This window comes from Talpa occidentalis, unplaced genomic scaffold, assembly GCF_014898055.3.
Source record: "Talpa occidentalis isolate TD23 unplaced genomic scaffold, MPIMG_talOcc4v2.1 talOcc4.11, whole genome shotgun sequence".
NCBI lineage: Eukaryota > Metazoa > Chordata > Mammalia > Eulipotyphla > Talpidae > Talpa > Talpa occidentalis.
In genome coordinates this window covers 42,221,644-42,236,714 of record NW_023601104.1, presented here as the reverse complement: position 1 = coordinate 42,236,714, position 15,071 = coordinate 42,221,644, and the positions used below count along the sequence as shown (strand labels likewise).

General features: G+C 53.6%; 2 protein-coding genes across 4 annotated transcripts; one reads left to right on the top strand and one right to left on the bottom strand.

Moving 5' to 3' along the window:
* The first annotated feature begins 699 nt into the window (after positions 1–699).
* On the top strand, positions 700–5,269 carry SDR39U1 (short chain dehydrogenase/reductase family 39U member 1). Its single transcript, XM_037503156.2, has 6 exons — positions 700–747; positions 1,008–1,114; positions 1,193–1,275; positions 1,631–1,752; positions 2,505–2,648; positions 2,933–5,269. Exons 1-6 carry the CDS (start codon positions 732–734, stop codon positions 3,343–3,345), a joined length of 885 nt encoding a protein of 294 aa, XP_037359053.1. The 5' UTR covers positions 700–731; the 3' UTR covers positions 3,346–5,269.
* Positions 1,288–14,675, bottom strand: KHNYN (KH and NYN domain containing). 3 transcript variants are annotated; one of them, XM_037503153.2, is made up of 8 exons: positions 14,629–14,675; positions 13,711–13,931; positions 10,900–11,996; positions 10,627–10,760; positions 10,449–10,545; positions 7,281–7,388; positions 6,987–7,088; positions 1,288–6,463 (listed from the first exon to the last, which is right to left on the bottom strand). In XM_037503153.2, exons 2-8 carry the CDS (start codon positions 13,909–13,911, stop codon positions 6,211–6,213), a joined length of 1,992 nt encoding a protein of 663 aa, XP_037359050.1. In that variant the 5' UTR covers positions 13,912–13,931; positions 14,629–14,675; the 3' UTR covers positions 1,288–6,210. The 3 variants fall into 3 exon arrangements, with proteins under 3 accessions (XP_037359050.1, XP_037359051.1, XP_037359052.1); XM_037503154.2 differs by having other exon boundaries at positions 14,532–14,670; XM_037503155.2 differs by lacking the exon at positions 14,629–14,675 and adding an exon at positions 14,145–14,265.
* Between the last annotated feature and the right edge of the window lie 396 nt (positions 14,676–15,071).

Below are 15,071 nucleotides of genomic sequence, written 5' to 3'. Positions count from 1 at the left end.
TTTGACCACAATCTCCGGCTGTGCGTGGGCAATTCCAGGAAGACAGAGTCTGCGTTTAAGGTGATCCTCGGAATACCATGCTTCTCCACAAATCACTCTGCAGGGACTAGACTCTCCTGAAGGAGATGGGGTGAAGGCTGCCGGGCAGCGCTGGCTTTGCGATCATGGCGCCTGGGAGGCGGGATTGTCTCTCTGTGGAGCCTCTTGCGTGGCCCCGTGCAGCCCCTGACGGCCCTCCAGGCCCTGCACGGGCACACAGGGTGACTTATTTTACGACAGAGAGGTTTAGAATGCCAGCACCGGGAAGGAGCCAGCACGGGGGCGAAGAAACGATAAAATGATAGGCCGAGGAGAGAGAAATGATAGTACCAGAGGATGGGTTGTCTTGATTTACTGATGCGCCAAACTGAGGGACATCCAGAACTGGGCTGTTGAAGTAGCTTCGGATTTTAGATCAAGAGCTTTTTTTCTGAACTAAAATCTTCCCTCCTCAGACTTCCCCTCAGTCTGTCCCCGCATCCACCCCACTCTCGCGCCTGGCGATGACATAGGCGTCCGTCTCTCTGAATCCTTCCGGGTCCGGGGCAGGCCCCGCCCCGCCCCGCGCCTGCTCTGCCCGCCCCCACGGAGCGCGCTCCCCGAACGGCACATGCGCAGAGAGGTCGTCCGCGACTAAAGGGGAGCCCTGGCCTGGCTCTAATTCTGCGCAGGCGCAGTAGGTCCCGGTCGCGATGCGGGTGCTCGTGGGTGAGGGAAGGGTTAAAGGAGTGGGGGGCGGGTGTAGGGAACATGAGACGGAGATGCAAAACTGGGGGTCACCCCGAGGGGGGCACAAGTACCCAGGCCTGGAGATTAGGGCTTGCCCTGATCCCTCGACCTGGGTCACCTGCGCCTCGCGGGGAGGGCGGGAAGGACGGGGGAGTCTGGAAACGGGTGGGATGGCCGAGGGGGCCGCGGCGGGGACGCGGGCGTCCCCCGAGGATGGTCACCTCTGGCTTTCCGCGCAGGTGGAGGAACGGGCTTCATCGGGACAGCCCTCACCCGGCTGCTGAGGGCCAGGGGCCACGAAGTGACCTCGGTCTCCCGGAGCCCGGGCCCCGGGCGGGTCACGTGGGTAGGTCGGGCCCGGGCGGGGCGGGCGCGGGGCGGGGCGGGGCGGGCGCGGGCTCCGGGCATCCTGCTCTCTCCCCAGGACGCGCTCGCCACGTCCGGGCTGCCCGCCTGCGATGCCGCGGTCAACCTGGCAGGAGAGAACATTCTCAACCCTCTGCGAAGGTCAGCCCGGGCGCTCAAGCTCACAGTCATCAGAGCAGAGGGAGGACAGGAACCACTCTGATGAGACCCCTGACCTGTGGAGACAGGACTGCCGGATAGAAAACCAAACCCATGTCCCGGGCCACTCACCCTGCGCCTCGCCTCACACCCACCTGCCCTGAACCCCGCAACCGCTTGGCTTTGTCCTCAGTTGTAACTCTGGATGCCCCACAGAAGACATGCCTTATCCCTTGCCGGGAGGGATAAACCATTTCTCTAAGCCACAAGGCAGGGTTTCACTGGACCAGGGAAAGAGAGGGTGTGACATTTGCATGTATTTAGTAGCTTTTCATTTCATTTCCCGTTTTTCCTGCAGGTGGAATGAAAACTTCCAGAAAGAGGTTCTTAGCAGCCGCCTGGAGACCACCCAAATGCTGGCAAGAGCCATCTCGGAAGCCCCACGACCTCCCCAGGCCTGGGTCTTAGTCACAGGTGTAGGTATGCGGCAGTCATAAGCTCCTAAATTTAGTCAGGGGAAGGGGGAGCAGAGGGGAGGCTCTTCTAGCTGTAGGTGCCCAAGAGTGTGGGGCTTTACCAGACACAGGAACCTTCTAGCCCCTGAGTCCAAGTACTTTCATGATCAATGGGGATCCTTGGAGAAAAGGGGGAGAGGGTAACACTGCTCCCAGTGCCAGGAAAAATTCCACCTACTCCCAAACTCCTTGCTTTTCACAGCACAGTTCTCTAGGAATAGAATTCCTGGTTCTGTATTTCACCTCGGGGATCAAATAATTTCAATTACAGCATGTATACCTATCCCTATTCTAAGTGCCTTGCACCTATTTCGGCTTTAATCCTCACAAACACTCTCTGAGGTAGGTGCTATTATTATCCGCATTTTAAAGATGCAAAAGTTCTGCACAGAGAGGTTATGTAACTTGCCACAAATAAGTGCTGCAGCTGAGATTAAAATTCAGGCAGCCTGGCAGCCAGGGGTTAAGAACAAGTCTTTGTTCTTAACCACTGCTCTGCAACAGAGGCTCAGCTTAGTCCTGCACCAAAGAGTTGTTCCTCCAGGACTGGAGAGATCAGCTTATGGGGAGGCTCCAGGAGAAAATATTCATGACTTGTCTTCCCATGGGGAGATCCCAAGGGCTAAGATGGGTGAGACCAAGGGAGCCTGTGACTGAGAAAAGTCAGGCACAACCAAGCTATCCAGGGCCAGAGCAATGGACGCTATTCCCCTGCAGCTTACTACCAGCCCAGCCTGACTGCGGAGTATGATGAGGACAGCCCTGGAGGGGATTTTGACTTTTTCTCCAACCTCATAACCAAATGGGAAGCTGCAGCCAGGCTTCCTGGAGACTCTACACGCCAGGTGGTGGTGCGCTCTGGTGAGAACCCGGGGTTGGGTATCAGACAGGATCCACCTCCTTCAATCAGCTTGGGGCCGTGGGGGTGTCAGAAGGGCTGAGCTTCCAGAGTGGTAAAGTGCCTCCATTTCTGGCCAGCCTGCAGATGGGAGGATGGAAGTCCCAACGCCCCACACCCTCGCTCTGCTGCAGGCTGAATCATAAATCAGCTTGCAGAGTGAGGAAGGGGAAACAGGAGGAACAGAACAGCCAGGCTACCTGGAGGCTGAGGGGCCTCCCTCAGTTATCCCTTTTGTCTATTTTAGGGGTTGTGTTGGGCCGTGGGGGCGGTGCCATTGGTCACATGCTATTGCCCTTCCGCCTGGGCCTGGGAGGCCCTATCGGCTCAGGCTGCCAGTTCTTCCCCTGGATTCACATCAGGGACCTAGCAGGAATCTTGATCCACGCCATTGAAGCAAACCATGTGCAGGGAGTTCTGAATGGAGTGGCTCCAGCCTCCACCACTACAAATGCTGAGTTCGCCCAGGCCTTGGGCACTGCCCTGGGCCGCCCAGCCTTCATCCCTCTCCCCAGCACTGTGGTGCAAGCTATTTTTGGTAGAGAGCGCGCCATCATGCTGCTGGAAGGCCAGAAGGTCATCCCACGGCGGACACTGGCCGCTGGCTACCAGTATTCCTTCCCAGAACTAGGGGCTGCCTTGAAGGAAGTTGTAGCCTAAGTGGGAAGGCTCAGGACAGAGCACAAGTCCTCAGGAGAAGCTTTCTCGTTAGACTGTGAAGAGGCTCAGGTACTGCTGTACTTGAGTCCTGAAACCATCTGGCATCTTGGGATTCCTCTCCCTGTCCTCTTGGTCCACCTTATTTAGCTGAGATTGTCCACTGTCTCAGTCCACAATCTCATTAAGTTAAGACCTTAACCATTTCAACTCCTTGTGAAAAAATTTCCGTATTTGGGTTTCCTGTGTGTCCCTTCCCTGCCTCATTTTTTTCTTCATGTTGTGTAGAGAATCGTCTACTGTTTAGCCAATAAAAACAAGTGATCTCACTAGCCTCGGCTCATCTCTAAGGCCTAGATCCTCCTACAATTTATTTCAAGGAAAATCACACTCAATGACTCTTTCCCTATGGAGGCATTGAAGTTACAATGAGCAACACCTCCCTTCTTGGTCCCTCCATTGCCAAGAGTTGGTAAGAAATTTGGGGCAGAGTTATCACGTGGTAGACAACAGAAGACAAGCAATGACCCATTTCCAATGATTCTGTGGTCACCCTGCATACTTGCTCACACAGTGCCTTTAGGATGTCAGCAGAGGAAGAGATGAGACCCTGGTCTAGGCCTTCAGATTGTCACTGAATGGCAGTGAGTTAATGAAGCAGTGACACACTGGTCCCAGTTGAAGCTGCAGCAGGACAAAGCCAACTTCCCCATCTGTGAGACACACTTAGCTCTCATCTGATTGGGGCTACCTACTTCAATCAACCAGGGTCCCCAGCATAAAAGGGCAGATGATAGCCCTGGCCTACTGCATACCTACCATCCTTAAAAACAAAAGGAGCAAAGAACTTATTAAAAACTACAGACTCAACCCTACTCGAGAAAAGTCTCAAGTACTCCTCCTCCTCTCCCTGTTTATCCACCCTGATATCTGCCATAACTTGGCCAAAAGTAGTTCCACTAGCCCCCAATTCAGGCCACATTAAACCAATTTTTCTTCTGAGAGGATTGTGGGTCATCTGTCGGCCACTGTCACCTCCCTGACTAACCTGTCTCCAAATCACCTGCCCGCAGATCAGTATGGTCTAGTGGTATACACCAAGGAAGAGGGGAGCATTCTGGGACTCAGGCCCCATTGTCATCCATGGACTTACGCTAGTTGCTGGAGGGAGGAACTGAAGTGGCAGCATTGAACTCCCTGTGCTGCTCAGAGGACAGAAGTCAGAGGCTAGAAGGGATGGTCCCGGGTCTGGCTGCAGAGCCCCACAGCACATCCCAGGGTCTCGCCTGACTGGTCTCCAACTGCTCAGGAAGCTGACTAGCTCTGTACTCTTCCTCTGTACAGCTCTCGCCTGAGGGAATGACTGGCCTGAAAAATAATAGAAAAGCAAATTCGGGAGCTGAACAAAAGGAGGGACTACTGACTAATACTGTTCATGGGTGAGAAATGTCTGCTGGAGATAACTTCCCTGGCACAGGAGGACTGCACAGATACAGGAGTGACCGAAGGAATCCAGGCAGAATGTCCTGATGTGACAGTAGTTGGTCTAGTGGCCAATCACCTAACTTCCAACTCTGATTCTTCGGTTTTCATTTTCCAGATAATTGGTTCATCTAGACACAAGCTCCATAAACCCCTCCCATCCCCATACACACACACAAAGCATAAATGGGCCTCACTTTATGCAACATATGTGATTCTGTAGAGAAAATGATATGGGCAGAGCACACTAACATCATCGTTGCAGAACATGGCTTCATCAGTTTGGGGAATGCTCAACACTTCAGCAAGTGCAACTAATCAGGGGCTTTCTGACACATTCGTTTATCTGTAAACACATGTGAATTCAACAGGAGAGCTGCCATTTGTAGGAACCCTGAGAGTATTTTGGTAATGCAAACAGTCACCCCTAATTAACAACTTTGAAAATGTGATCTGGGGGTTGCCCGAAAGGGCTGCAGCCATGACAGGGCACATTATACTGAGGAAGCAGTGTTAAAATCTAGGGTATGGGCGCTGGGACAGAGGCCCCTCAGCTCAGAAAGTGAGGTTTTGGTTCAGAAGCCTGTGCACCACAGACACACCGGCGACTTGGTCCAATTACCTTTCCTCCAAGCAGCCTCCCCCTATGTTCTCATTTCTCATCCCAACAGGTATTTCTACCCCTGACTTAGAGGCAGAAAGAAAGGCCAAGCAGCTCAATCAAGGCCACAGCCAGGCACAGCCGAAACCAGAAGCCAAGTCTCCCCCAGCCTTCTCCACCTGGCTCCCTGCTGCCCCACTGTGACCCAGGCCCCAAAACACTAGCTTCTCTAGGCCCTAGCATTCCTTGGGAGCCTGGCCAAGCCTGGGACGTGCCCTCTGGCCATCCAGAATGGCTAGCAAAGAGAGGGAAGGCTTAGCTTCCTTGCCAGCTGTTCTTCACACCCCTGCCCACCCTAGCCTCCACCCAGCTCAGCGTGGAGGAGCTGCTGTCCCGATCTCCAGGACCGACCCTATCCAGTGGCTCCCGCTCCTCCAGCAACCCTGTGCTTAGGCAAGAATGAGAGTTAAGACTGAGCAGAGCCTCTTGAGAGCTGCTTGAGGTCCTGATTCAAAATAAGATCAGGTCCCTTTATGGGCCTGTCCCTAAAGTGCCCCCAGCCCCCTACACCAGTGCTCTTGCCCAGCCTGGGGAAGTTCAGGATGGCTGCCCCAGACCTAGGAGTAGGCAGGGCAGTTAACTGGGAGGGCAGAGCTTCCGTGACCTACAGCACCAACTCAGAGTAAGTTCGGGTCAGGGTCTGAGCCACACAGGGACTGTCACAGAAGGCGCTGAGCCGGGCAAGATGGCAGCTGACAGACGGCAGCTGCTCAGGCACACGAGGCTCAAAAATTGAGACTGAGCAGGGCCTCGGAGAGCTGGTTGATGTCCCGACAGTACGGCTCCCGCTGCAGGATGAAGTCAACCTTGTGGTCCTGGCCACGAAACACCTCCAGCAGCTGGCGCCGCAGCCGCTCCGTCTCCCGCGTCTTCCGAATGCCGCCACTGTCTTTTTCCACTGCCTCTTGCCCCTGCTGCTGATTTCCGTGGTGTGCGAAGCCCATGGAAGGAGGTTGAGCCTTAGAAGGCCCCGGTGCCCTGGGATGAAGCAGAGAACACGAGAAGAGTTGAGAAGCACCATGGAGAGAAATCAGAGCTCAGTGGGCCTCCAGCTCTTCACTTTGTTAAAGGCAAGCGGCTCCTGCTCTGGGGGAGCACTCCTGAAGTTCCCCGAGATGACCACTGGGTGGCAGTATCAACCCACTTCTGAAGGGAAAGGGCTCACCACTAAAAGATCTGGTCCTAGTCTAAGACATTAACCAACGGTCCAGCAGGGGGCGTGCTGAACATGGCTGGCGCTAAGTAAAAGCAACCACCTTCCAACTAACTCCATCAACACACTGATGTATAAAACAGGAAGCAAGGGGCTTCCCTGCCAGCCCGGAGGTTCTGTGTCAGGATTCTCTGAGAAGCAGTTAAAAGGAGGGCAGGTCCAAGGCAATTTTAATTAATTCAGAATTAAGCTGGCCCGCATTAAGGTCACAATTAAGGTCACAATTCCACAAGTCTCCGGGCCTGCAAGGCCCCTGCAGAGATGGCCACGGAGAGTATGAGGCATTACCTGGCTGGTTTCTTCAGAAATTCATCCAGCGTGGGGCCATTGCGCCCTAACGGGTCATCGGGGACCATGAAGAGGTTTCCCGCGAAGGTGAAAGGCAGCAGGCTAGATGGGCAGAGAATGTGTGGTCACAGAGGGGCCCTTACCTTCCTCCCAGGTCACCTAGACCAACACCACTGGCATCTTCAGGCTACCATCCTTCCAGGCAACATCAAGCCCCTTCCCATGCCTCACCGGCGCAGAGCAGAGCTGGTTTAGAGAAAGGTCTGCCCTATGCTCAGGGGAGGACTCCCTCACCGCTCTCTGATGATTGCCATCCACTTTTCAGACTCTTCTGCCAGATCACGGAACTGGTCGTTGGAGACAATGATCCCATCAGTCTCTTCAGCCAGCTTCACCATAAACCTGTATCGAAAACCATGGCAACCATTCTGGAACTCCCCAAGGCCCCAATCCCAAAGAACATTATCAACTCTTATGACACACTTTTGGTGATGGAGATCTGGCCCCCAACCTCACCTTGACCCAGCCCAAGGTGATTGGATGCAGGTATCATAGGTTAAAGAGGAAACAAAGACAATTCCAACATGGTCTCCCAACAGCATCCTTCCACTCCCACAGTCCACTGGACACTGCATCTCATTACTAAGAGACAGTGAGATCTGGTCTATCTTCTTCCACCCTGCTTCACCAGTCAGCCATATATCCATTATGTTCTTCCTCTGAAAAGGTTTCCTCTCTGCCCCTTTTCTTTCCCACCATTCCAATTCCCAACTCAGTTCTTCCAGTGTCCCAAATGATACTGAACTGTCTCCAAATAAGAGGGTCCCCTGCCCCCAGCTACCTACTGCCCTCCAATTTCTCTTACTCTCCTCCAAGAGAACACAAACTTGCCCTTTATCTACCAAATAAAATCCACATGCCCAGGGCTGGCAGCTAAGGTTTTCCAGAATGCAGCTCATCTTGCAGAATGATCCTCTCTCTCCTGGTATTCCCTGATGTACTCTCAACTCCCGCCAAAATCACTGATCAGATTATACTCTATTCTCCAAACATGCCCTGTGCTGTCTGCCTTCCCTGCTTCTCAGACTACTTCCTCCATCTAGAAGGCACTTGTCAAACCTCACTAACAGAATCAGCAGGGGAACTTTAAAAAGAGGTGCCTGGGTCCCACTTTTAGTAATTCACAGGACTAGGAGAGGACTGATGATGTGGTAGGTGGGGATCTTTTTGAACACATTTAGAAGCCAAGAGATTCAGCTACGCTCATGTCCTTCTCAATCAACAAAAAATTCAGTCTAACCCACAAAACCCACAAAACCCCAGCCAGAGGGGTTCCCTTCCTCTGAGCACCTAAGTGTTTGACTTATTGTTTGATTTGGCTCTTTGAAGTCAACAATCAGATCTTCCCTGATTCCCAGCATTCCTGCCTCATGAGCAAGGCAAGTACCAAGGACTAAGTGGATAACCAGCACCTGAAACACAGGGCAGTTGAGAGGGGACAGCTAATCTGGCTGAGGTAGGATGGATGTCTGGTTTGGGGTTTCTGTCTGGGGAAATAAATGTGGTATCACATGATATACCAAAAAGGCATTTTCAGGTTGAGCACATGTCACATGCCTCATGTCACACTGTAATCAGTAGGTCTGTGCTGGTGTCGCTGTGCTGCTTCACTGCAACTAGGCAAAATTCCAAATTCACCTTGTGCAGCCTCTGCAGCACCGATTTGATCCCCGGCCACCAGCAAGGGTCCCACATGGCGCGCAGACCTCTCCTGCCGCCCACTGCTCCCCTCAGCAGTGTATTTTGTCGTTCTGCCTGTTCTGTTCCCCACTCTGGCTCTGGTGAATTCTCTCACCCTCCCGCACTTCTGACTGTACCCAGTGCTTGTATAAATAAATCTTAAAAAAATTAAAAACAAAAAAATAAATACAAAGACAAAATAGGGCCTCCCTGGTGGCGCAGGGGTAAAATCTCAGCACCATCAAGCTATTGCCTCCCACCATGGCCTGAGTTCGATCCCCGGCCAAGGAGCTGACCCACATGGCACAGAAGACTTCTTCTGTCTTGCCCACTGCTCCCCTCAGCAGTGTATTTCAGTGGATCTGCCTGTTCTGCTCCCCACTCTGTCTCTGGTGAATCCTCTCACTCCCTGCACCTCTGGCCTACACCCCAGTTCTTGTATGCATAAAGAAAGAAAATAAATCTTAAAAAAAAAAGACAAAAAATATAATCACTATGGTTAGGAAATGAGTCTTTTATTTAAAACTGAAAATCCTCGAAAATAAAGAACTTGTATTTGCCAAGTTTTTTAATTGGTTAATTAGCTTTTAAAATCTGCTCATTTCCTACACTGTCTGTTATACTGAAGGAATGTGCCCTGTGTTCATTTAAAGCATCTGGCAGCTTTAAGTTCTCATTTTTCCTTTACCACAGAGTAGCCTTTGCCAAAAGCGTCATCCACTCTTAGCCGCTGTCCCTATTAGTGCACAGCAGAGATAAGAGCCTCTGCCACACTCGATTGGGTCCCTGCAAAATTAAGAAACATCACTAGCCTAGCACCTTGAGTGAGGTAAGCACTTATCTCACCTTCTTTTGATATTTACAAGGAGCATGCTGAATGGAAGAGGATCTTAGGACAAGAAAAAGTTAATTCCGGGCCTCCCTGGTGGCACAGGGGGTGAGATGCAACCTATGAAGCTGTCCGCAGCCACTGCTGCACAAGTTCAATCCCCAGCCAAGGAGCTACCTACATGGGGCAGCAGACCTCTCCTGTCTCCCCGCTGCTCCCCTCAGCAGTGTACTTCAGTCAATCTGCCGGTTCGTTCCCCACTCTGTCTTTGGTGAATCCTCTCACCATCCCCCACACCTCTGGCTTGTACCCCAGTTCTTGTATGCATAAATAATCTTTAAAAAAAAAGTTAATTCTGGGAGAGATTGGCCCACAATAAAAGAGTGAATGAGTGATACAACCCGGGCTCAAAGGCAGAGCAAATTCTAAGCAAGCCCAGGAATCTTTCCATTATGCCATGGCTTGTACAGTCTTCTTACACAAGGTTTATGTATCCTCATCTGACTTATTTTGAACATGTACTCTGGTGTTTCTAGAATACACAGAGGAATTTTGCTACATGTTTGGAAATTTAGGTTGTAAGAAGGCATGTCAGCTATCCATGTCAGAAGCATTCCCATCTTTTCACTAAACCAGTATTTTCCAGACAGAAAGGCATTACATAAACAAGAGGCATCATTTAATTTTATGAGTGAAAAATGAATGACGAACGGGAACGAGCACACACAGGTGTCCACCATCCGTGTCCTCTCGCCCGCAGGGGAGGTTTCCCTGTGCCATCAGGGCACACAAAGGGAAGCCTGGCCCTTCTTCCACTGCCCAGGCTCAGAAAGAGCACAAAAGTTCAGGAGTTCCTTAAATATCAAGCCTGGGGCCAGGAGAGAAGCAAGTACCTGTCATCATAGGAGGAGATCCTCTTGCCATCCATGACTCGGGAGGGAGTGAGGGACAGCAAGCTGAGGGAGTACAGCTTATGCAGAAAGTGACTCTCTAGAGAGAGGAGCACAGCAGTGTTATCGTGAAGTAAAAGTAGGGCCTATCCCAGGGCCCCCAAGGCTACACCTGACTCACCTCTGATCTTGGCATCCTTACTACTAAAACGCCACTGAGGCACAAAAACAGTTATGTCGCGGTGGCCCCGGTCCCAAAAGTACTGCACAGCGATGGCGATGCCCCGGCTGGAGAAGTAGTGCTGGAGGCCGTGCCTGCCGAGGGGAGGGATCAGCACAGGGGGCTCCTGAGGAGAAGGTTAGCAGCCTGGCTGGCATACCTACCCCTCAGCACATGTCCTACAGCGCCGCCTCATCTCCCTCCCCAGGACCCTAAGTCCCACCAGGTACTCACACCATGGCCACGTTGCTGCCATCAATGACAATATGGCGGAGGTCTGGCTGGCCTGGCACGTTGGCGAGGCACAGGGTGAAAGGGTCCTCTAGGGCCTTCTGGAAACGCTGAGTGCCAGTCACCAAGTTGCCCCCACGGGTGTTTCGTGGTTTCCATGGAGAGCCACGACCTCGAGCCCCAACCTGTTGTTGTTTATCTCCTCTGTCTCCCCGGTCTCCACAGTGCCATGGAGGTTCAGGAGCAGGTGGGGGACTAGGTACTCTTGGAGGTGAGGTTTCCCCATTGTGGAGCCGCTGGAGGAGGGAGGCTCCCCGAAGCTGAGATGCCCTCTGACAGGGACTGTGGGCACCAGGAGGCTCACCCTGGACACACAACCGTCCTTTTTCCTCAACCACTCCCTCCTTCCTCAGGGTCTTCCCTTTCAGGGGCCCTGCCTCTTCTCCCCCTGGCTGTGACCTAAAGGTCAACTCTTGCTCCCAAGTCTCTTTCCCAAACAGCTCCTTCCACTTCAAAGGATCATCCTGCTTCCCTCCCTCCTTCTCCCCACTATGTATTTCTCTTTGTGACTCTCGCTGCCTTGCAGGTCCAGTGTCCAGGGACTCCCTGCCTTCACTCAGGGAAGCTCCGACTCCCCAGTGCTGAGGATCCAGAAGACCTGGGTTCCCCTGCTCCCTGGAGGGAACTGCTTGGGGTCCCTGGCCCTTGGATGCCTCCTGCACTAGGCTCAGCAGTTCCTCCTGGATGGCCAGAGGCAACTGCAGCAAGGCCTCCCTGTGGGCATCGCCCCGGAGCTGCAGCAGGGCCGAGAAGTCTCTCAGCACTCCAGCACACTGAGAGGCGCCAGGGGTCGGCCCTGGCCAAAAGTCCCAGCTCAGCCGCTCCACCAGCCCCTCCACTCGGCTCTGAGCCATGACGAAGGCCTCAGTCAGGCCGCTGACCATCAGCGAACCAGGGGCCCCCGGCACCAAATGGGCCGTTGTACTCCAGGTCAGGCAATCAAGGAAGAAGCCCCGGGCTCCCAGGAAGATGCAGTGCAGTTCGGGTGGATAATGGATTTCGTGCTGTAGCTCCGGGCTGCAGAGACCCTTCAGGTACTCCTAGAGGTGATTGGGGAGGAAAGGAAAGAAAAAAGGAGACTACTAGAATCATCAGTGGCCCAGTAACCCCCCTTCAGGCTCATTGCTCTCCCCTGAAAGCCAGGATGCATGGGCAGAAAAAAGGATTTCTTCTCCTCCTACTTCCCCACCCCAAGATCCTAACAAAGGTGGGGATTAAGAAATTCACTTCTGGGCCTCCTGGTGGCACAAGGAGTTAAGACACAACCTATGAATTTTCCCGCAGCCTCTGCAGCATGAGTTCAATTCCCGGCCAGGGAGCTACCCACATGGTGCAGCAGACTTCTCCTGACTCGCCCATTGCTCCCCTCAGCAGTGTATTTCAGTAGATCTGCCTGTTCTGCTCCCCGCTCTGTCTCTGGTGAATCCTCTCACCACCACCCCCACACCTTTGGTCTGTACCCCAGTTTTTGCATGCATAAATAAATTTAAAAAAAAGAAATTCACTTCTTTCCCACTTCTGACAGCCTACAGCTAGTATTTCCATTTAGAACTTGACTCAATTTAAGGCGCTGTAACAATTAACTGGTTATCAGGTGGAGTCTAAAGATACAGTTAAGCCTTGGGCAACATGGGTTTGAACCGCACAGTTTCACTTGCACACGGGTTTTTTTCTGTCAGTGGATCTGTACTCATGGATTCCATCAACCATGATGTTGGGTGCCGGTTGGCTGAATATGGAGGACAACTAAAATGGGCTTTGAGCATTCTTTTTTTTTTTTTTTAATAGAGGCATGTTTTTTATTTATTTGTTTGTTTGTTTTTGTTTATACAAGCACTGGGTACAGTCAGAAGCGCGGGAGGGTGAGAGAATTCACCAGAACCAGAGCGGGGAGCAGAGCAGGCAGAAGGACCGCAGCACACTGCTGAGGGGAGCAGCGGGCGGCAGGAGAGGTCTGCGCACCATGTGGGACCCTCCTCTGGTGGCCGGGGAGCAGCCGGGGATCGAACCAGCGCTGCAGAGGCTGCAGGCAGCTTCGCAACCCAGCGCTCAACCGCTGCGCCACCGGGGAGGCCCAGATTTGAGCATTCTTAGACACCAAAATTTAAGTGGGTCCTGAAACCAATCCCCCTGGTATACCATGGGACACTATAGTTAAGTTCTGGGGAATCAAAGGTTATACACAGATTTTCAGCTGCATGGGGGTGGAGGGGGTAGAATCCCTAGCTCCCCCCCCCATATTCAAGACCCCCCTTGTATAGGTATTGCATATATCCATCATTATGATGGTCAACTTTTACTGAGCTCATACTTTACATGCTTATCTCGTTCATAACACACCTGATGTGATGGAGTCTATTATTTACATTTTATAGATCAAGGCTGGTAGGTGGCAGAGCTATACAGGAACCCCAGTCTGACTCCAAAGGAAGTAAAGTGGCCCAACCTCCCCCTCCCCACAGAGAATTCCCCGAAGGGGCCTGCTTGCCCAACCGGATTTTCTATACTCTTGCAAAGAGCACAAATTGAGTTGAACTGAATCACCTGTCTCCAAGTCCTGGCAGAAGGTGAGTAACCTGGCTCATTCACCAGAAACGAAACTAAAACTAGAAATACAGAGTTAAAGCTCAGCACCTCTGAAGTTGCCACTGTGCCAACCAAGGAGTGGAGGTCCTCCCTACCCCCTCTTCTCCCAGCCTCCCTCCAGGAGGGAGTCACAGCTATTTCCAAAAGGATCTGGGGAGGGGCTTTCACCTTGGCCCGGCTGGCGTTCTCCTTGGGACCCTCCAGCTGCAGCCAGATGTGAGGGGTCTCAGGACAATCCTTCGGGAGGACACTCATCCCCACGCTGAAGATGCGCTCCACGCGGGTCCGCTGCTCCTGCACCTTGTCCTCGGCTTGGGCTGACACCGCAAAGCGGTCAGGGGACGGGCAGCTGGCCCCATAGGTAGGCATGGCTGCTTGGCCGACCAAACCTGGAAGCAGGGGAGGCAGCTCAGGGCCTCAACGTTGCAAATCACATCTTGGTCTCCGGGCCTACACCAGCGATCAACAGGTCGTACCAAGTTACCGATCTGGTGAAGATACCCTGCATCCCAGGCTGTCTGGGGGTAGGAAAGGCAGAGGATTCTCCGGACAAAGAAAGGCCTTCTCTCGGGAGAGGGAGTGGGAAAAACAAGGCTATCTACCTGGGTGGACGCGGGGCCACAGTCCCGAGCAGGAAGGGTGCGAGGACTCCAGCTCGGCCCGGAGGCCAGAGGGGTGGATAAGCAACGAAAAAGTCCCTCTCCTCGGGGGACTGTGCAATCTCGGGTTCCAAGACGGTCACTTAAAGAGAATCCTCACCAGGGATTTATATCTGGCTGTCCTCCGGGGTCCCTCGTCTGCCATTTCCAAGGGTCTAACCGCTCCTCGCCCCCTCCCTCCGGGGTCCCCAAGAAGGCGCCGCGCGCCCCTCCCCCAGCCGCCCCGCCCCGCCGCGCTCCGCACTGCGGCCCCGGCCTCCCGCCGTCCCCCGACAGGGGGTCCCGCCCGCGCCCCCCGGCCGCCCGCCGCGACCCCAGTCCCGCCCGCACCTCTCGGAGCACGCCGGGGCCCAGCTGCGCCCGCGCCCCGGGCCGGGGGTGAAGGGCTGGGGGCCCAAATCTGGGCGGGCTTTCCCCGATTTCTCACCCAACGGGAACTACTCTTCTCGGCATCTCGAACTGTTGTGTTTTTTTCCCCCAGTCACTTCCTGGCCCGGGGCGGAGTCATCCGGGCCCCGCCCCAGACCGAACCGGCCCGCCCCGGCCCGCCCCGGCCCGCCCCGGCCCGCCCCGGCCGGCCTCCTGCCTGTCTCCCCGGAGCTCCCTCTCCCGGATCCACAGTGTTTCTGGGAAATGAGGACCCACTGATTGCCTTCCCGTGACGATCTGGAAGACCAAGGAAGGGAAAAGACTGGCCTAGGGTCACAAGAGAGTGACACTGTCACCCCAAGCACTTTGCAACCAGAGCTATTGTGGGGGAAGACAAGCTACACGTTGGAAAAAATGCCACCGAATGGGCTATTGACATGTAAAGAATTTTTGAAGAGGGGAGGAATTAGGAGAGGAAGGAGCTGTAGGAGTTGTGTCTCT

Bases quoted from the DNA above. Each gene is read 5' to 3' on its own strand.
- SDR39U1 (XM_037503156.2), top strand. The intron at 1,115-1,192 runs GTAGGTCGGGCC...CTCTCTCCCCAG, and splicing joins GCCCCGGGCGGGTCACGTGG to GACGCGCTCGCCACGTCCGG. The intron at 1,753-2,504 runs GTATGCGGCAGT...ATTCCCCTGCAG, and splicing joins GGTCTTAGTCACAGGTGTAG to CTTACTACCAGCCCAGCCTG.
- KHNYN (XM_037503153.2), bottom strand. From the start codon at position 13,911: ATGCCTACCTATGGGGCCAGCTGCCCGTCCCCTGACCGCTTTGCGGTG. The intron at 10,546-10,626 runs GTGAGTCAGGTG...TCCTCTCTCTAG, and splicing joins TAAGGATGCCAAGATCAGAG to AGAGTCACTTTCTGCATAAG. The intron at 6,464-6,986 runs GTAATGCCTCAT...GCTTCATCCCAG, and splicing joins TTTCTGAAGAAACCAGCCAG to GGCACCGGGGCCTTCTAAGG.